The sequence below is a fragment of the Brassica rapa genome, chromosome A08 (assembly GCF_000309985.2).
Source record: "Brassica rapa cultivar Chiifu-401-42 chromosome A08, CAAS_Brap_v3.01, whole genome shotgun sequence".
Taxonomy (NCBI): domain Eukaryota; kingdom Viridiplantae; phylum Streptophyta; class Magnoliopsida; order Brassicales; family Brassicaceae; genus Brassica; species Brassica rapa.
This window is the reverse complement of record NC_024802.2, coordinates 3,902,464-3,921,469: the sequence shown is the minus strand read 5'-3', so window position 1 is coordinate 3,921,469 and position 19,006 is coordinate 3,902,464. Positions and strand designations below refer to the sequence as shown.

Below are 19,006 nucleotides of genomic sequence, written 5' to 3'. Positions count from 1 at the left end.
AAAGTTCTTACCTTTTTGTTCGGATTATAACGAGACAAGATTTGTAACAAGACAGCATATTAGAGAAAACTCCGACGAGGTTGAGAATGGAACTATGGCTTCAAAGTCAGAAGCTATGGTACGTCCGATTAAACTTGAGTTTAGGGTTAGAAGAGGTGAGAATTGGTTTTGAGGATTAACGGAGAATCAACTTCACCGAATTTGTCTACGTCTAACTTTATCTGGGCTGGGATTAAAACTTAACCAAAGAGAATCGTAAAGAAAAAAAAATATTTGATAAATTCAAAATCCAAGCTAGAAGTGCTGGATTCTGTTTATGCTTATTTTTTTATACAAAAGTACACCAAATTCCGCTCAAATTCTATTAAAATCCAATCACTTAGACTATATTTGAGAATTGATTTGTATAAGTGTGATCAATACATTAACTTTCACAAAAAAATAATAACATGGCTTAAAAAAAATATGACATGGCATAAATTTAATTGTTACATGTAAAATTACTATATTTAGATTTATGTTTTTGGTAAGATTTCTTAAATATAATAATGATGATTTTCTATATACGGATTTATATTTTTGGAAAAGCTTCATAATATAGTAATAACTAATAAATTTTATATCAAAAATATTTTTTCTCAGAAAATATTCATTTTGGTAAGATTTTATGATACCTAATAACTTTTCTATATCTATTAAAATAATATGTTTTTATATATAAATAATAATAACAAATATTAAAATTTTACATCAATATATGAATCATATTTTTATTATTAAAATAAGTGTAGTTTAAACTATATTTTATCAATGTATATAAGTTATTTTTATTTAATTTATATATTATTAGAAATAATATATATATTTACAAATAGAAATATTTAAAAATGGTAATTAAATAAAGAATAATATAATAAAGTAAATTTATAAATTTCAATTATTTTTATCAAAAGTAAAATAATGCAAAATTAAAAGGTCAAACTAAACTTGAATAAATCAAACTAAAAACAATTACATTATGGTTTTATTTTTTAAACTAATAAAAGTAAAATAGAAAAACAGAAAATTTTATTTATATATAAAATTTTTAAATATTTTATATCTGCGCATCGTGCAGGAGAACTCCTAGTGGACATTGAATAACGAAAAAATCGCATAAAAAACCTTCAAAGTGGCAGCCACTTACACTTTAAACCCTCGGAGTATTTCACAAGCACTTTAATCCTTTAAAGCGACATTTTTATCAAAAGAAACCTCCACTCTGGCTTACTTGTATATCAAGTCAAAACGATAACCGGTACTGTTCAAAATCGATGACGTGTCAGTTTTCTTTTTTTTTAATTTTTTAAAAAAAATATTTTATCAATAAAATAAATATTAAAATAAATAATAATATAAAAATTCACTAGAAAATTCAAAAATAATTACAAAAAATTCACAAAAATCAAAATATTCACCACATTTTTAAAAATTATTTCTATTAATAAAATAAATATAAAAATACAAAAATATAAAATTCATAAAAAAACAAAACCAATCATAAAAAGTCTATAAAATTCACAAAATTCAAAAATTCACAAAATGTATTTTAAATTATTTTATTGATAAAATAAATATAAAAATAATCATAAAATTTTACAAAAATAAATAATCATAACAATATTTATATTATTTTATTAGTAAAATAAGTATAAAATAAGTAAAATATAAAAATCCATAAAAAAATTCAAAACAAATCATAAAAATACTAGAAATTCATAAAATATTCACCCAAAAAAATTAAATTATTTTATTGATAAAATAAATATAAAAATACACAAAATATAAAAAATCATTAAAAAATTCAAAACAAATCATAAAAAGTCAATAAAATTCACAAAAAATAAAAAAATTCACAACGAATATTTTAAATTATTTTATTAATAAAATAAATATAAAAATACAGAAAATACAAAAATTCATAAAAACTTCAAAACAAATCATTCACGAGAATCATTTGAAGATAGTGAATTTTTTCTAATCTGAATTAGAGTAATCATAACCCAGAGACTGATTGCTATTTTAGATTTTTTTTTTTAATATGTTATGTTCTATGTGTGTGTTGGTTGGATTTGGAAAAGTTCAGGATTGTTAAAGGGAAGAATGTATACTAATGATAGCTAGAGCTTGATTGCATGCCGTATTACCAACCCCAAGCGAGAATCAGTAATTTTGCTCTCGTACTCTTATCTCACTCTCTCTTTTCGCTAGCAGTAAGCAATTAAATTTTTTTTTCAGAGATTGATTAGAAGAGGTTATAGCTTTGATTTTTTTGCTTTAGATTCTGTGGTTTTATTTTTAGATTTTATTACTGTAGAACTAATTTAAAGTTTAAAAGCACTAAACATAAAACTGTAAAAACATTAATTTCTAAATCAATATATTTCATTTTCAAGTTTTTGGGCTATAACTTTAGATTTTCTTACTAGAGCTTGATTGTTTTAGTTTTCACTGCAGAGAATATTGGAATTGTATAGAGCACTCATGACTATCACCGATCATTCCCTTGATTTTTTTACATTTTGGCGCAAGTAATTACGCAAGTCACGTGGAATAGTACCACAAATAAGGGCAAATAAGTAATAACATATTAATAACATATGAGCAAGTCACGTGTTCGCACGCTCCCTTTTTCGATATACAAATATATTAACATAAACCACAAGGTAATTTTCTTATTTTATTATAAATATACATTAAATCTATAAATTATACATACATATAACTCTAAATATTATACATATCTATGCAATGGCCATACAAACTGTATAATTAATATAAGTTTGTATATAATCTATAAATTATGTTATGTGTGGAACATTCACATGATAAACTGTATATTCAAGCAGTAATATTTGATCAAGTTTCTTATTGACATTTCCTTTAAATTAATTTATAATTCTCAAATTAACAAAACTTTTTTAGAACATCAAAATTAATTTCAGGCGTAAAACACGCATCCTTCTATTTGCTTTTAGGAAAACGAACAAGTCTAAAGCATTCACATATTACATGAGCAAAGAATGTGGAATTTTTCTAAATTTGATTCGTTTAAACCGGAACATAATAATGTGAGTAGCTTAAATTAGATATTTTTATTATGTATATATGTAAGAATACTTCTTCTTCTGTTGTAAAAAAAATAGAACACTTTATCTATTTCCTAAATTTTAACTCACCATCAATTCATTTCTATTATCCACAATGAGGAAATCCCTTCAACTCTTATTCACCTTCTTAACCGTATTCATCATTCTTTCATTAGGTTTGTCTTTATATCTTACTATATTGCATACAATAATTTTATAATAAATTGATTATAATAATTAGATAATTTAAATTATATTTTCAATATATTGTAGACCTCCTGCATTATTTCTTTTACTATATAAAATATAGTATCAATTATATTTTAATGCAAATTCATAAATACCTAGCAAGCTAGAAAATATTGAAACTGAGTCAAACATTTTTGTGTTAAACTAAAAAGGATCAACCTTAAAATATTTTAAGATTTTATTTACTATTTTGATCCATTTTTATTTTTAAATGTATATTTTTTATACATGATGGAGAAATACTGTGATAAAACAATTCTAGATATTTTTGTTTTTATCATCTATTTCTTTACATTTTTTCATGCACATACAAATATTTTAACCAACATTTTTCATAATATGGATGAACTATAGTTCTTATGTAAATTTGTGTTATATTTTGAATAACATAATATATATATATATATATATTAAATTTATTATAGTTAATATGTTATGATTTTGCAATATATACAATATTTGTGCTTAAAACTGCAAAAAGAAATTAAAATTAATATGCACGCATTTCTGTAAAATACAAAAATAATTTTTTTCATCAAATAATTTTTGTTTTTGATTTACTAATAAAGTATATGTGTATTTTTATTTAAAATGCTTAAAACAAAAGTAAGTAAGAATTTTGTTGATATATATTTTTTTATAATTCATAAATAAATATTATCATTATTTTTTCTCTCTTATAAAATTTGAGATTTTGTATCTAACAGGAATGATGACAGATGCACAGAAAAAAGAAACAAAACTATGTCCTTATAAAATCGCACATAACTCAAAGCAATGTTTTCCAATACTATGTCGAAATGAGTGTAAGAAGAAATACCCACCTAGTGGTAGTGGTGTTTGTTCGGATTCTAAGGGATTTTGTGACTGCAATGCTCCTTGTAAGGGTTCTCGCTAAAGGTTGTGAATGTAATACACAACCCAAAGTCTATATTACCTTTTTAACAATAAATGTCTAAATATTTTGTGTCACTAAAATAAAGTATTATAATATTTGTATCAGATCTGTGGATATATTTATAATAAATAATAATATGAATGTTAAATGAATGCAATTCCCAATAATAAGATTGGACTTTTGTTATAAAACCAATGATCTCCAATGTCATCTCTCCTTGCTAATTCTCTTTCTGTCAATTTCGGATTTTCCAAACCTGCATGAAGTACAAGTTAGAAGTTGGATATGAAGACGAACAACTTGCTTTTGAAATTGACGATATCAGACGAACAAAAGATCATAGAATGAGAGAACCCCACAAAAATCGATTCCTAGAATGAGAGTTCAGAAGCCTGAAGTTTTAAAAATGTGACTCTTGGCTACCAAAAAAGTTTTGCAGAGAAGGTGGAAAAAACAAACATCAATCAATTGAGCGGACTCTTGGAAAAGAAAAAAAAACTTCATAAGACGTTTTGCAGAGAGAAAACAGAATCAATTAAGCTGAATAAATTTGAAGTTTTTCAGTATGTTAATGTGTTGACCAAAGGAAGCTACTCTAATTTAAAACCATATACATGCCATTTATGTATGTTTTGCTTGAGGACAACCAAAAGGGTAAGTCTGTAGGAGTTGATAAACCATGGATTTTACCCACTTCTAGCCATGGTTTATAGGTGTTTTAAGATATATTTACTACGATATAGTGTCTATTTAGAGAGTTTACAGGTTCATGGACGATTTGGAGGAAAGTGGTGATTTTGGTGTCTTTTGGAGCATTTTGATTGTTTAGCTATGGATGGAGACTATCCCACTGTTATATTGATCCCATCGTTTGACACATGTTAGCGCTTTGAGTTAGCTTTCCAGTTCCACCGGTTTGAGGTCAATCAGCATTTTATCGAAGAAGTTATGCCCATTTTACTGAAGAGTGGCCAGTCTGCCTCGCGAGAAAAAGCTGTCAAGGAGATGAAGGACTGTCGATCGACGGTGCACCCTTGGTGTCGATCGACGGTAATGCCAGAATATGGGCCGAGCATATTTTATGGCCGACTGAAGCCCATAAGCAACCACAAATTACAATAATACCCTTAGATGACCTAAAAACCTATTTATGTGTTTTCTAAGCCATTGTTGATGGCTACGCTTTCTTTTATTCATTGTTGTTAGTTAGGAGAGAAGGGATGAACTCCTTCAGAGTCCTTTTGGAATTCCATTGGTTTTGGTTTTAATATATCTTGCAATTTCTTCTACACATCTATGATTTTTGTGACAAACATCATGCATGAGTAAATCCACCTGCTAGGTTTAGGAATTTCTAGGGCTTTGAATGAACTTCTGAATTATATGATTGTTAGGATATCTAAAGATCTCTACATCAGGATATATTGTAATATTAGGATCTAGAGTAGTTGGAAAATCTCGAGAGTGTGACTAAATGCTTGAACCTAGAATCATAGGACAATTGAGAGGCACAAGAGTGCAATCAAATAACGGAACCTAAATCCTGTTGGATTAGACACCTAGGCGCATACTAGCATTGGTCTAGGAATCTAGTTGAACATAATCGATCAGATCGATAACGCTTGCCTAAGGCAGCGTCGATCGACGCTCATAACGTAGCATCGATCGATGCTCATACCGTAGCATCGAATGATGCTCATACCATAGCATCGATCGACACTCATACCATAGCATCGATCGATGCTCGATCCGTGTTGGCATACGAGTGCTGAAACACTGAACTTAGTCAATAGATTAGACTCACAGTGAGAGCTGGTTTTCTTTTGCATTAGATATCGAGTTCTAGAATCAAGACTTAGCATCTATAGACTAGAGTTCTAATAACCTGAATGAAACCCTAAGTCTAGTAACCATCTTTCCATCAAACAACCTCACTATTATTTACCGAACAACTACCTTGTTCACCTTGCTTAGCTATATTTACTGTTTTATTATTCATTGCTTAATACATTGTTTGACCTAGTATAGTCTAAATCTAAAGTCTTGCAGCAGAACTTTTGATTCCTCAAAAGCAAAGGATATCTTAGGCTACGCTCCTGTTGTGCCACTTCAGGTTTACACAAACTTCTTTTTTCATTAGAGACATATAGATCGATATAATCATTCTGTTTCGGTGCCAGTAATCCGTTTCACTTTCACTAATCTTTAACTACAGGAAGGTATAAAGAGGACAATAGACTCATTCTCACATTTGACGGCTCAAAACCAACCCAAAAAAGAGGGTACGTATTGGTTTAACGTATACCATTGTTTTCCTTTCGTTTTAATTTGTATATTGAAAAGAGTGATTTTTTGTGGCATGGTTGCTATTTGCAGTTAATGATACAGTTCAATGGAAGAAGCAGACACTCATTGCAATAGTCATTCTGATTACTCTCTATATTAACTTTGTTGCAACGACCGGATACTCTGCCATACCAATTGCAATCTTTGTAGCATTGATCATTTTCTTTTTGAGATTTTTCGGCAATAAGAAGAGTGACTAAGGAAGATGACTCCATAGTCCCAATAATCCCAAAAAACAATTGTGTATTACTAATCAGTTTGTAATCAATTTTTCTTTTATATATTTTGTCAGCTTAATTAACAAAATATTAAGTTCCTCAAAGGAAAAAAACATTATGAGAGAATTCCGCGGGAAATCACATTCTTGACCGCGTCGTTATATGATATCCTATAATACAAGCGTTCATATTAATAACCTTCTTGTCTCCAGTGTATTATTATATGATTATCCTAAATAAGTTCCAAAAGGGTCACAGCAACATTGCAGTTGTCTACAGGGATCGTGACTGGCAATGAAGAGGTTGTCTGAGTTATCATCTTGGAGGATGTTATTCAAGAGCTTCTTCAGCTAAACTCAACACCTCTTTTTAGCATTAGAGATTCTAACTGAAGAATCATAAGCTAAATGTTTTTGCTCTGACCCTTGAACATCCCCAACAGGATAATAGTGAAGATGCAGGAGTAACCGATTTACTTATCAATATATACACGTTCCTTTTGTTTAAGACAGCATCAAAATATAATTATTTGTCACATATAAACTCTCCACGCACGGTTTTGTATTCATTACCGCCCAGAGGATGCTATTGCATTTAGAAACTGAGAAGAGATGGAATCTTAAAAGAAAACTTGGTTTATTAAAATAGTTATAAAGAGGGTACATAACTCAAAAGCATAAACGCATAGATAAAAGCACAAAATGACATGCCCATTGCTTTCACCTAACTCCAATGATTGTCTCTGTCTTCTCCTCCTACTTCCTTCTTCTTCTTTTTCTTCCCCTTCTGCTTTCTTCGTTTTCTACTCCTGCTTTCATCTGGTTTATTCTTCCTCTTTTTACCATAAAATTGACTAAAACCATTTTCATCATCATCGTCTTCTTCTTCTTCTACTTCTTCATCTTCTCCTTTATACACATATGGAGCATATATGCTTGAGTTTAGTAGCTTTGGATCCTTAACATTAAGATCCTCAGCATGGTGTGCAGAAGGGTAGAATCTACTACAGTCGTCTAAAAAGACGTAGACTCTACTAGGTTTTTTGGAAGCTTTGTGGTATTCTCCGAAGCCTTGGATTTCAACACGTCGAATGGTGTTCCGTTCAGGATTAAAGTAGTAAATATAAAACGGCTGTTTGGACGTATAATCAGCCATCGACAACACAATTTCACCAGTAGAAATCACTCCAACCACTGAAGCATAATGCGGGAAGAGTTTATCACCCCTCAGAGTGTAGGAATATTTCGACCATTTTTCTTTCTCCACATCCTCTAGAACCCACACACGCAACTCAATGGCATCATCAGTGAGATCATCATAGTAAATCACACCTAACTTACCATTATAGTTTACCAATTCACAAAAGCTTTCCGGATAAAGAAACTTGAACTTCTCAGACCTAATATCAAAGCATGCTATTGCAAAACTAGACTTCCCCCTAATCTTTTCCATACACTGAGACGTGTCACCTAAGTAATACAAAACCCCATTAATGCATACCCCTTCACTCAGATTCTCAAGTCTTAATGAACAATGGATCTTTCTCCACCTCATTCCTTGAGTTCCCAGTGTCATAATTCTGTGATCATTAGGACCACATGGATAAGCCATGTGCAATACCTTGTATTGCTTTTCAACAGGATCAAACCCAAAAAAACTGTACGACTTTCTGTACCTTCTGATAAAAGGTAAGATCTCATATCGTCCTGTTTTAGGGTTACAAATTACAGGCACTCCATCGTAACCCGCCTTAACCGACATACAAGAGAAATAGATCAAACCAGAGGCATACCCGCATGCGAACTTTCGGTCATAACGAGGAAAGATCCACCACGTATCGTCTGGAGGGAACTTCATATGAAATTCAGGGGTTAATACAAGAGAAGATGATGGCTTCTCATGTGGACTCATATGCTGAGGCAACGAAAAGAAGCTCCACACACATTTTTTTTCGATAGCGAATATGAGACGTGGCTGGGTCGAAGACTTGGTCAGGAACAAATCTTTGAAGTATGGCCGATCAAGTATTGATGCCCATTGCTTGGACACGCAATGAAACCTAGCGATTGACTTTGCTGGCAATCTTGACAATATCTCGTGGCTGAGTTCCACAGGGATAGGATCCGTAGCCATGATCGTTATGCTTGTCTGTGTGAGAGAGAGGGAGGTGTTGAAGTTTATATTAAGACCTAGGCAAACCTAGCTATGTCAAAAGACCTAGCTACCATATGGAAAGCGGCAGAGAAAATATACAAAAAAGTTAGGGCGGCGTTGCTGAATTTCCTTTTCTTACCAAATAAACTTTAATATTTTTTGGATGAAATAAAAAAGAAGAAATTTTGCATTTTTTTTTCTCAACTGCAATTATACTGTTTCTGTAGCAAAAACTACACATGACTTTTTACTTTTTAGTATTAGCGACAAGTCATATTTACGCCTTGCTAAATGCCGACTTTGTAATCTTTACTAGATTCTAATCCGTGTTAAAACGCATGATTATTTTTTTATAAAATGGTGTTATAAGAGAAAATTAGACTTTGACACGCACACCCGTGATATATTTTTCAAAAATATATTTCTATTTGTTTTTCATGTTAATAATATAAGTGTTAGATAAAAATACCCGAATCAAAAGAACCAAACCGATCTCGATCCAAAAAAGTAGTACCAAACCCAAACCGAAATTGATTAAATATCCGAATTATTCAAAATTTTATTTTTTGGAGGACCGAAACCGAATCCGATCCGAACCGAGTATTTTGGGTACCCGAATATATCTGAAATGGATTTATATACTTATATATATTAATTATTTTTAGATTTAATATATATAAAAACATCTAGAATATATATGATACTTTTAAGCTGGTTTAAATACTTGAAAATATATACAAATAATCTATAGTAAATATATAAAATAGTAAAAGTATACTTAAAACACCAAAAATACTTAAAATAATTATTGATTCTCTATCCAAATATTTGAACTAAAATAGTGTATATGTTAAGTTTAGGTATCCTTACATATGTTATTCAAATTTATATTTAATATATTATTTTGTTTATAGTTTTTGAGAAATTTAAAGTATATAAATATATAATGAATTTTAAAAATTTAAAAGTAATTTAAATGAGTTATCCGAACTCAAACCAAACCCGTAAAAATCCGAAATGAACCTGAACTAAAATTTAAAAATATTAGAATGATGCTGAAATCTTTGACCACAGAAACCCGAATTGAACCCGATTAGGTACCAGATAGATAGTTTTTCATAATATAATGCACTTCCAAATTTTCTAAAAATATAAGCCTATTACTTTTTTTTTCTCTTAATTATACTGTTATCCATGTTTCCAAACAAACCTATTTTTTTAAACTATAATCTATGTTTCCAAACAAACCTCCTTTTTAAAACTGCAATCCATGCTTCCAAACAATTTTTTTTTAAAATACAATCTATGTTTCCAAAGGAAGTTTTAAAAAAATTGCTATACATGTTTCCAAACAAATTTAATTTGTACTTGAGTTTTACTGTTTTAATAAGATAGATATAAAAAAAATTTGGGCAGCATTGCTGAATTTCCTTTTCTTAGCAAATCTTACACTCGCATGCGCGGAGTGAATTCTTATGATAATGTTTGTTTATTAAATGGTTTTAACATTTTGCAACACTACAGTTTTTATCAATTATAAAATGACGAATACAAATGTTAGTCTCTTAAATATATCATCCTTGTTGAAGAGTTAACGTATTACATCTCATTTTAATTATTTTTAAAACTTCATATGCACAAAATAAAATTAAGTTTTGTGCCTGACACAAATCACCAAAACCAAATAGGCAACATCAATTGTATAATGACGAAAGGGGGTTAGGTTTTCTGCTCTCGATTTGTTTACTATTGACTCTCCATAAGTGATTTCATTTTCTACCTCTATAAAATTGTGTTTTCGTTCTCGTCTTTATTTCATTGATATGAGTTAACTTTATAAGTTTAACTTCTTTTATGAATTCGGTGAATTACATAAGTGTCAATTAAAAAAAATGGACATCTGTAAAAATTAGTTTCACTCCATATACATATGTAAGAATTAAAATTTTGAAAAAAATCATAGGAAACTATATTAATAGATTATAATTCGAATCTAATATATCAAGCTGTTATAAAATACAAGTGCAGACTCGAAATATAAATGTCTGTCTAGTATATATTCACCAGCTCGGTCTAAAAATCATCTAATTAGAATAACAAAACAAATTACTTATTTCACGAACGGGTAATATCCGAATCCGAAGATAACCAAACATAAGTATACCTAACCCTATATTTCTAGTTTATTTCTCTCATTTTATTCAAAATATTTATATTAATGATGATTATTGCCCAAAATTATATAATATACATACAATTATGGACAAAATCGTTTGCTACTCACTTAAAATACATATCAAGTTCTGTTTTCTTACATTAACAAAAGTTACATCTAAAATTTCAAAACAACAACTAAATTAGTGTCTTTCTATTTTTAAGTTCTATCTTAAAACCTATTAATAGTTTAATATTTTAAAAATTAGAAAACCAGTTAATTTAAAATATATTTTAAATTCAAAAAACTTAAAAATGAATAATTTATTTATTTTTTCTTCAAATTTTAAATACCCGAACCCGACCTAAAATATTCCGAACCCGAACATAAAATACCCGAACCCGACTCGAAGTGTAGAAATACCCGAACTGATTCTACCTTTATACTGAAATATCCGATACAAAACCCGAACGTGTATCCGAATGCCTACCCCTATGATATATGATCATTTGTATCTTGCTTAAACAAAAAAAAGTCAAATCACTTATCACAAAATTTTCAATGTGGGATTTTTACCATTTTTAATAATTTATAGTCATTTTTAAAAATTAAAAATATATCATATAAGAAAAAATCTAATTTTTTTATTATATGCTTAATGTGATTGTTTAATTTCTCTTAATAGTATAAAATTTAACAAAAAAGAAAGAGGTTAGAATTTTTTTAATCAAATATGTATTATTCATAATCATTAATTGTCATATATATGTTAACCATATTAGGTAATTCCGTAGCTTTTATTTAAGGAAAGAAAAAATATTCTTTTGTACTCTACTAATTAATTTGATAGTTAGTTTAATAAGAAAACATAATATTTGTTTATATGGACCAACTTATTTTTCTAACAATTTTAAGAATCAATCTCGTGATGACACGTGACTACGAAAACATGTTGTAATGCTCCAGAATTAATATATAGGGGATACTTTTTGGGTGAAATAAAAAAGAAGAAATTTTGCATTTTTTTTCTCAACTGCAATTATACTGTTTTTGTAGCAAAAACTCCACATGACTTTTTACTTTTTAGTATTAACGACAAGTCATATTTAGGCCTTGCTAAATACCGTCTTTGTAACCTTTACTAGATTCTAACCCGTGTTAAGACGCATGATTATTTTTTTATAAAATGGTGTTATAACATTTTTACAGTTATTTTAAATTTAAATTTGATTTTAAACTAGAATGTGTGGTTTGTACTTCAGTTACTGACTTGTTTTGTCAGTTAATCTTATTTTTTTTTGTTTTATAATTATTTTGTTTTCTTATAAGAATATTAGGATGAATTTTTTCTAGTAAATATGTGTCAAAAACGTAATGTAAACATTTCATTCTCGAAATATTGAATATTTTAAAACGGCATCTAACCTTATTTTCTACCAATAAATTTATTTATATGTACAAAAAATGGACAATGGCTTAGTTAAAACAATTCCCTATAGCACCGGTTATTAATTACCATTGCATACATTAAAATCTTGATAAATAAAAGGTTTGAATTAGTCTACGTAGGAGTGAGAAATGTAAAAATACATAATGAAATGATTTCAGGTATACTATATTGTATTGTGTATGTCATATTTAGAGATAGATATTTTTGTATGTAGAAACTAAATGTCATTTGGTAAGAATATCAGTCATGTTTATTGATTTCCAAACAATTGGTAAGCAAAATGAATTAGTGTAACATAATTTTCAGATTTATATATTTAATATCCAATCTAGTCTTAACATTAACGGAAAAGTTCATATGTCCAAATTTAAATAACAACCTTTTATCAATATATATAAGTAGAACTCTAAATAAATATATTATTTAAATGGATTTTGAACCATAGTTGATTATGTAAAATTATCATTATGTATGTAGTTGGATATCATATTTATTAAACAATATTAAAATTTCTACTTTGCAAAAGGGTAGTATAAAAATTTATTTTGAAAATGTTTAGTTGGATACATATGAATTTACTATATTTTCAAAAACGTAAATTTATATATTTACATTGGGTAGTTCGCAAATCAGTTACTTTTTTTGTCAATAAAATGATAAAATCTTGATCTAAATCTTGATAAAATGAAAATAATTAAATCTTGATCACATTGTTAGAAAATAAGTTCAGAATTATAAATATTAAACATAACAAAGTTTAAATTATTTATGTAACATATCATGAGATAAGGTAAATGTTTAATAAATCTTTATCTCTTGTTATTATCGTTTGTTTAGGTTAGATTTACAAAAGATTTTTTGGTTGATAGTAATTTTAACAATATTAAGTTAGTTATCTAAAGTTCATCATGATTCTAAAGAAAATGTTTCTGTTTTTAGTATAATTTTAGGAAATGATTTATGTTAGATAACTTTGTTAGAGTTTTAAAAACTATAGGAAGATGAAATAAAAATCGTTTTATAAAAAAATTCCTGGTTCTGAAACCGTCTTCAACAATTAAGGATTGCAAACGTTACGTGAAACTGTCTTAGATTCCTCATGTTTTGCATTGCCCTAATGAAGATTTCTAATTCCGAATGAAGGGATGAAATGCTGGTTCTCATGTTCGTCGCCTCCATCATCCCATCAATTTTTTTCTAATGTGCTAGCTATACCAACCTTTTCCCGAGTAGTTGGGCTATTCTTTCATGACTTATCCGTAAACACCATCGTCCCAATATGTGAGGTAATGTTTCCGGCTCACCTCTCTAGTTTCGGTGACTCGTTGTGTTAGTGATGTTTGTGCCTCGACCCAAAGTGTTGATTAAGTTTCTGCCAATTGGAGAGTATCTCTAGGATTGGTATCTATGTTGCTGAAAAAATCATGTTGTTTCGTCCTTTCAAAATATACCATAAAATTCATGCAAACTAATGATTATCACTTGGGGTGAAATCCTCTAAAACAAATGATCCATATTTGAAAAAATCGATTAAGTAGAAAAATTAACTGCATTCGATGAGATTTTTGAGAGAGCCCACACTTGGACAGTCGTGAGACATTAAAAACAAACATGATTTATTGATTCCTCATCTGCTCTACATCGTGCACACCCGCTCGACATCCTACTATTTTCCATAAAAATGCTTAATCTTGGGTGGACAACATATTTTGTAAGAATATGCCTTTAGAGGAGGTGATAGTTGGTCCATACACAGGAAGCGTCCTTCTTGTAGCAGGGCACACCCGCTCGACTTGATAATCAAATTTAATCGTGTATTTTCCATTTTTGGTGAAATGCCATCCATCTTGATCGATCATTTGGGTCCGATTCAGTATTATACTTTCTATAATTTCCACATCATCTGGATCCACCAAAGCCCAATTGCATGTGAGTTCCATGTTTCTGATGTCGCATTGATGAGAAAATTCTTTGTACGATTTAGATAATGATTATGTTGATACTGTTTACTGGTATTAGGCTGCTGGTTGAAAACCATGGATCATTTAATACTAATGTGGATTATCTTGATCTCACTTTTTTTATTAGTCTTTTGCCAATTAATGAATTAAAACATAATTCGAACACTTAGTGAACAAATATATAATCATTTTAATTTATACAAATATAAATATATACATATTTTTATTTTCAATTCTAAGTTAATTTAAAAATTATATATTTCTAGTTTGGTTATTAGTTTAAAATTTTCTTTAAATGATGATACATATAATATATTGGTATATTTGAAGCATCTTACCAAAAAAAATTAAAACTTCATAAATGCAATTTGACATGTCAAAATTAAAACATGTCATCATTTTTACTGAATTATGTCATATTTTTATAATTAAATGAATTTGGTGATGACACACAAACAAAATTCAAAAAAATACTTTCCAAATATTGTATATATTGTTCACTGAGTTATTCATATTATGTTGTTTTATATAATATATATAGATATATAGATAGATTTTGCAAACTTAAGAGTAAGAACAACATTTATTTTTGAAAACTTTATTGTACTAACCAATGGTGTACCACTATATCAACAAGTGTAAAAACTTAAAACCATACAACTTTATTAATCCTAAGGTTAAAGCCGCAACAGATTCACGCAATTTTATTGTGAATTTGGTGTATTAAATAGACAGTAATTGATTTATTACTGAGCTCTATTATCTCTTAGAGTTTGACATGTAAACTTTATGGGTTCTTAAAACAAGAAGTTCACTTGTTTGAATACATAGCTTGAAAGTGTCAGATTATCAAGTGTCAGACGATAGAAGAGAATGGCTTATGTAATAAACCAACGAACACGAAAGATATAATTTAAATTATATGAAAATGATGCTTCTATCCAGAATTGTGTTCATTGGTTTTATACATGAAATAATTTCACAGACTCGCATATCTTTCTGTACCTACCATCTCTCGGCAGTTAGTTCTACTCATGAAACACCAAAGCATCACAAATGAAAGAAGAAAAGAAAAGAACTTTCAAGAGGGTGTGAAGTGAGAGAGCCATATCAAAATTAAAAATAAACTGCTTTGGAGTTTGCTGGAGAATGGTGGTGGGTTGATCAACGAACTCATATCTCTGGGTGAAAATTAACAACCATAAGATCCATAAGACCGCTCCATATTACCTCACAATACTGTTTTTGTTAGTAGATTGACCAAATAAATTGCAAGTTGTGGAATCTGTTGGCTAGTCGCTCTCACTACTATGTCTATCTGCAAGATAACAACATTGACTATTAGCTTCGGCAACACACACATTCTTAGTGGAGTCAGGAGGAAATGTAAGTAGATACCTCCCAATGATCGTTTCCCTTCCATTGCGTCTTTCTTCTCTTGGCAACTTGCGCATAGGAATGGACCATCCCATGGACGAAGCTTTGGGAAATTAGCCGATCCAGCATGGATCGAGACACCCTCTCCAGGTTTCACTTCTACTTGACACACAGCACACATGAACAACTTAAACATATTGCAAAGTGGATACTTCGTGTCTAATCTGCAATAAACAACAAGAACGAAGTTAAGTTTCACATATCAAAATGAATGAAAATATAGTATTCTGTATTAACTATTGTTCTCAGAGAATCAAACCTCTCTGAAAGCATAGCAGACCCCTCTTCAAAGAGCTCTTCAACTACATCAGGTTCTGCATACTCTTTCTCAATATTAGAAGAGGAGTCTGAAGATTTTCTTTTGAACATGGACTTTAGCATTCCCTTTCCTTGCTTTTTTGGAGGCGGCACGGAAGCAGCTGGTTTTTCTGATGGTAATATATCAACCACGATACATGTTGTATCATCACGAATACCCTTTTTCCCCACAGCTGCCTGTGTGAAGCAATGAAAACACATCAAGGTACTGCATGGAAAAGAATATAAGCAATTCAAATATCATACTTTAACAATATGTTCCGCGGAAGCTTCAGGTGGCAAACCCCGGCAACAATCAAGAGCCTCTTCTGCACTAATTGCATCCCACACACCATCACTTGAGATGATAAGTCGACCACCAGCTGAAGATAACTACACAATAGCCAAAAATTAGATACATTTTTTTCAACTAGCCCTATAACCACAACAGGAGAGAGTTAAAGAATTTTGAACCTTGACTTGCTTCACATAAGGAACTGGAACAATGTATTCGCCAACATCCAGATCTCCAATGGATCTCGAGAGACAGAGACCACCAGGCCAACATCTCAGAGGGCCAATCTAAAACAATACAGATTTTCACAGCACAAAGAAGTTTCATATGTTTTACATTCTACAAAACGAGCATTAGTTGACAATGTATTGTTTAAAAGAAGTACCTCAGTTCCACCACCAGTATTTAGACGACCAACTTCACCACCACTTGCAGTGACGCGATCTCGCCTGTTAATAAAAACAAAGATATTATGAATTCTATTACATACAATAAGTTCATTATTATTATTAGCTGAAGGTCAGCAGAAGGAACAAAGCTGACTTACTCTTCTTGGTTTATTTCAAGCCGATGATCAGCAGATAAGTAATAGACACCACCCTCCGCAGGCTCAAGTATGCAACGAGAGTCACCTACAGACGCAACACTCACCACCCATCCTTCTACTATGACAAACGTTACAGTCGTTCCAGACGTTCTAGCTGAAAAAAAAAGACAGGAAACAACAACAAAAACTCAAAACATTTCCTTCACTAAAATCATAAATTTACTCAATGATGAAAGAGTTAAATACCTCTTTCCTGGAAATCTTTATCAGTTTTAACAAATCCAGCAACCAAAGCTCTAGGAAGTGCCGCAACCCACTCATCTCTGTTGAGGTCAGAGGGTATTGCAGCTAGTACATTGTTCAGCAGGTTCTCCTTAGTGTAGATAGCTGCTGCAGAACCATTGTGTCCATCAAAAAGCTGCAATATTTAACTAGTGAGACCCCAATACCAAAGGATTTACAGAATAAGATGTTCACGTCAATCCAATCATTAAAATATATTCTCATGGTCCAAAATGCAAGAAAGAGCGAACAAATACCCCGAAGACGGAGAAGGTGGTAACGCCATCTCCAGTAACCCGTTGGCATTCAGTTTTAACGAAAGTGAAATCCTCTCCTTTCTTGCTCTGGTTAAACTGGCCGTGTACAAGTTCAGGGTTGTCTATCTTCTCATTTGCAGATTCACGCTTTAGCAAAACCGAAAGTGGAACTGTATGATGCTCTCCTTTAGTTGACATTGTCTGTCTCCCAAAGCTTAAATAAATTTAAAAAAAAACACACACACACACTAAAACCTTCCTCTAGCTTGTCTCTAGTTCTCTACCACCGTACAAAAGACCTGATACAAAATTAAAAATAAAAAAATTAATCACAGCCTCTTTAATCTCTAATTATAGATTTATGAACGATCTTAATATACATGATTATTATTAAAAACAAAAATATATACATGTCTAGCACATGCTCAACATTTCGATCCACCATTGCTAGATTAGATCTTAAAATTAATTAAAAACCTAAGAAAATCAAATTTGAAATGCGTTCTTTAAATTAGCTTTGAACGAATCAATCCAGTGAAGAAAACGAATATGAACGTAATGATCTGAGGCATCGAACGAACAGATTCTCAATAGCCTAACGAAATCGCGAAATCGATACGAACACATTCGTGAGGAGAAACTACACAATGAGAGGGGGGGGGAGAAGTTACGATTTGGATCGAACGGAGATGCGATAATCGGCGACGGATATTACGCGGAGAGAGACGGCGATGAAGCTTTTAGTTCTTCCTCCGATCGAGAATCACGGATCACGGCGCTCTGCAGAAATGCCATGGACACAGCCGTAAGAGAGAGAGAGAGAGAGAGAGAGAGAGAGAGATTTGCAGAAAACGCGCAAACGAAGGTGTCTCTTTCTTTTCTGTCTATTTAATTTCTTTTTATTGTAATATTTTATATTTTTAAATTAATTGAAAACCTTCGCCGTTCTCTCTGCCATGAGCTGCACCGTTATGTTTTTATTCGGCGCAAATTAAAAGAAAACGCTGTCGTTTTCGATTCCCACGTGGTCGACCTGGCTTAACCCCCAAATCTCGCGCAAAAATTCAACAAATTACATAAAGACATTTTATACATATGTACTACTTAGAAAACATCAATCACGCCTGGATCTTCAATTCTGCTCTATTTTATTTTCTAGTTTTCAATCACAAAATTTGGTGTTACCTGTTTTCAGTTATATTAGGAAAAGTGTACATGTAAAGAAATTGGATCGACAAGCTATTTTCCAATGAAAAATATTATATAACATTATATGTCTTTTCAACTATGATCTCGTTCTACATATCTCAAAAAAAAAAGTTTCAGACTTAA

At 30.5% G+C, this 19,006-nt stretch overlaps 2 protein-coding genes across 2 annotated transcripts; both read right to left on the bottom strand.

The window, feature by feature from the left end:
- Positions 1–3,331: 3,331 nt before the first annotated feature.
- On the bottom strand, positions 3,332–15,205 carry LOC103833080 (F-box protein At1g47340). Its single transcript, XM_033276872.1, has one exon. It carries the CDS (start codon positions 8,970–8,972, stop codon positions 7,563–7,565), a length of 1,410 nt encoding a protein of 469 aa, XP_033132763.1. The 5' UTR covers positions 8,973–15,205; the 3' UTR covers positions 3,332–7,562.
- A 263-nt stretch (positions 15,206–15,468) lies between these two features.
- Positions 15,469–18,583, bottom strand: LOC103833079 (probable protein phosphatase 2C 12). Its single transcript, XM_009109179.3, has 10 exons — positions 18,346–18,583; positions 17,675–17,973; positions 17,382–17,553; positions 17,136–17,289; positions 16,974–17,037; positions 16,768–16,875; positions 16,561–16,686; positions 16,256–16,491; positions 15,958–16,160; positions 15,469–15,877 (listed from the first exon to the last, which is right to left on the bottom strand). Exons 2-10 carry the CDS (start codon positions 17,870–17,872, stop codon positions 15,852–15,854), a joined length of 1,287 nt encoding a protein of 428 aa, XP_009107427.2. The 5' UTR covers positions 17,873–17,973; positions 18,346–18,583; the 3' UTR covers positions 15,469–15,851.
- Between the last annotated feature and the right edge of the window lie 423 nt (positions 18,584–19,006).

Excerpts from the sequence above, each read along its gene's own strand:
- LOC103833080 (XM_033276872.1), bottom strand. The coding sequence starts at position 8,972 with ATGGCTACGGATCCTATCCCTGTGGAACTCAGCCACGAGATATTGTCA.
- LOC103833079 (XM_009109179.3), bottom strand. The coding sequence starts at position 17,872 with ATGTCAACTAAAGGAGAGCATCATACAGTTCCACTTTCGGTTTTGCTA. Across the intron at positions 17,038-17,135 it reads CTTGAAATAAACCAAGAAGA|GCGAGATCGCGTCACTGCAA; the intron begins GTAAGTCAGCTT and ends TTTTATTAACAG. Across the intron at positions 15,878-15,957 it reads AGGGAAACGATCATTGGGAG|ATAGACATAGTAGTGAGAGC; the intron begins GTATCTACTTAC and ends GTTATCTTGCAG.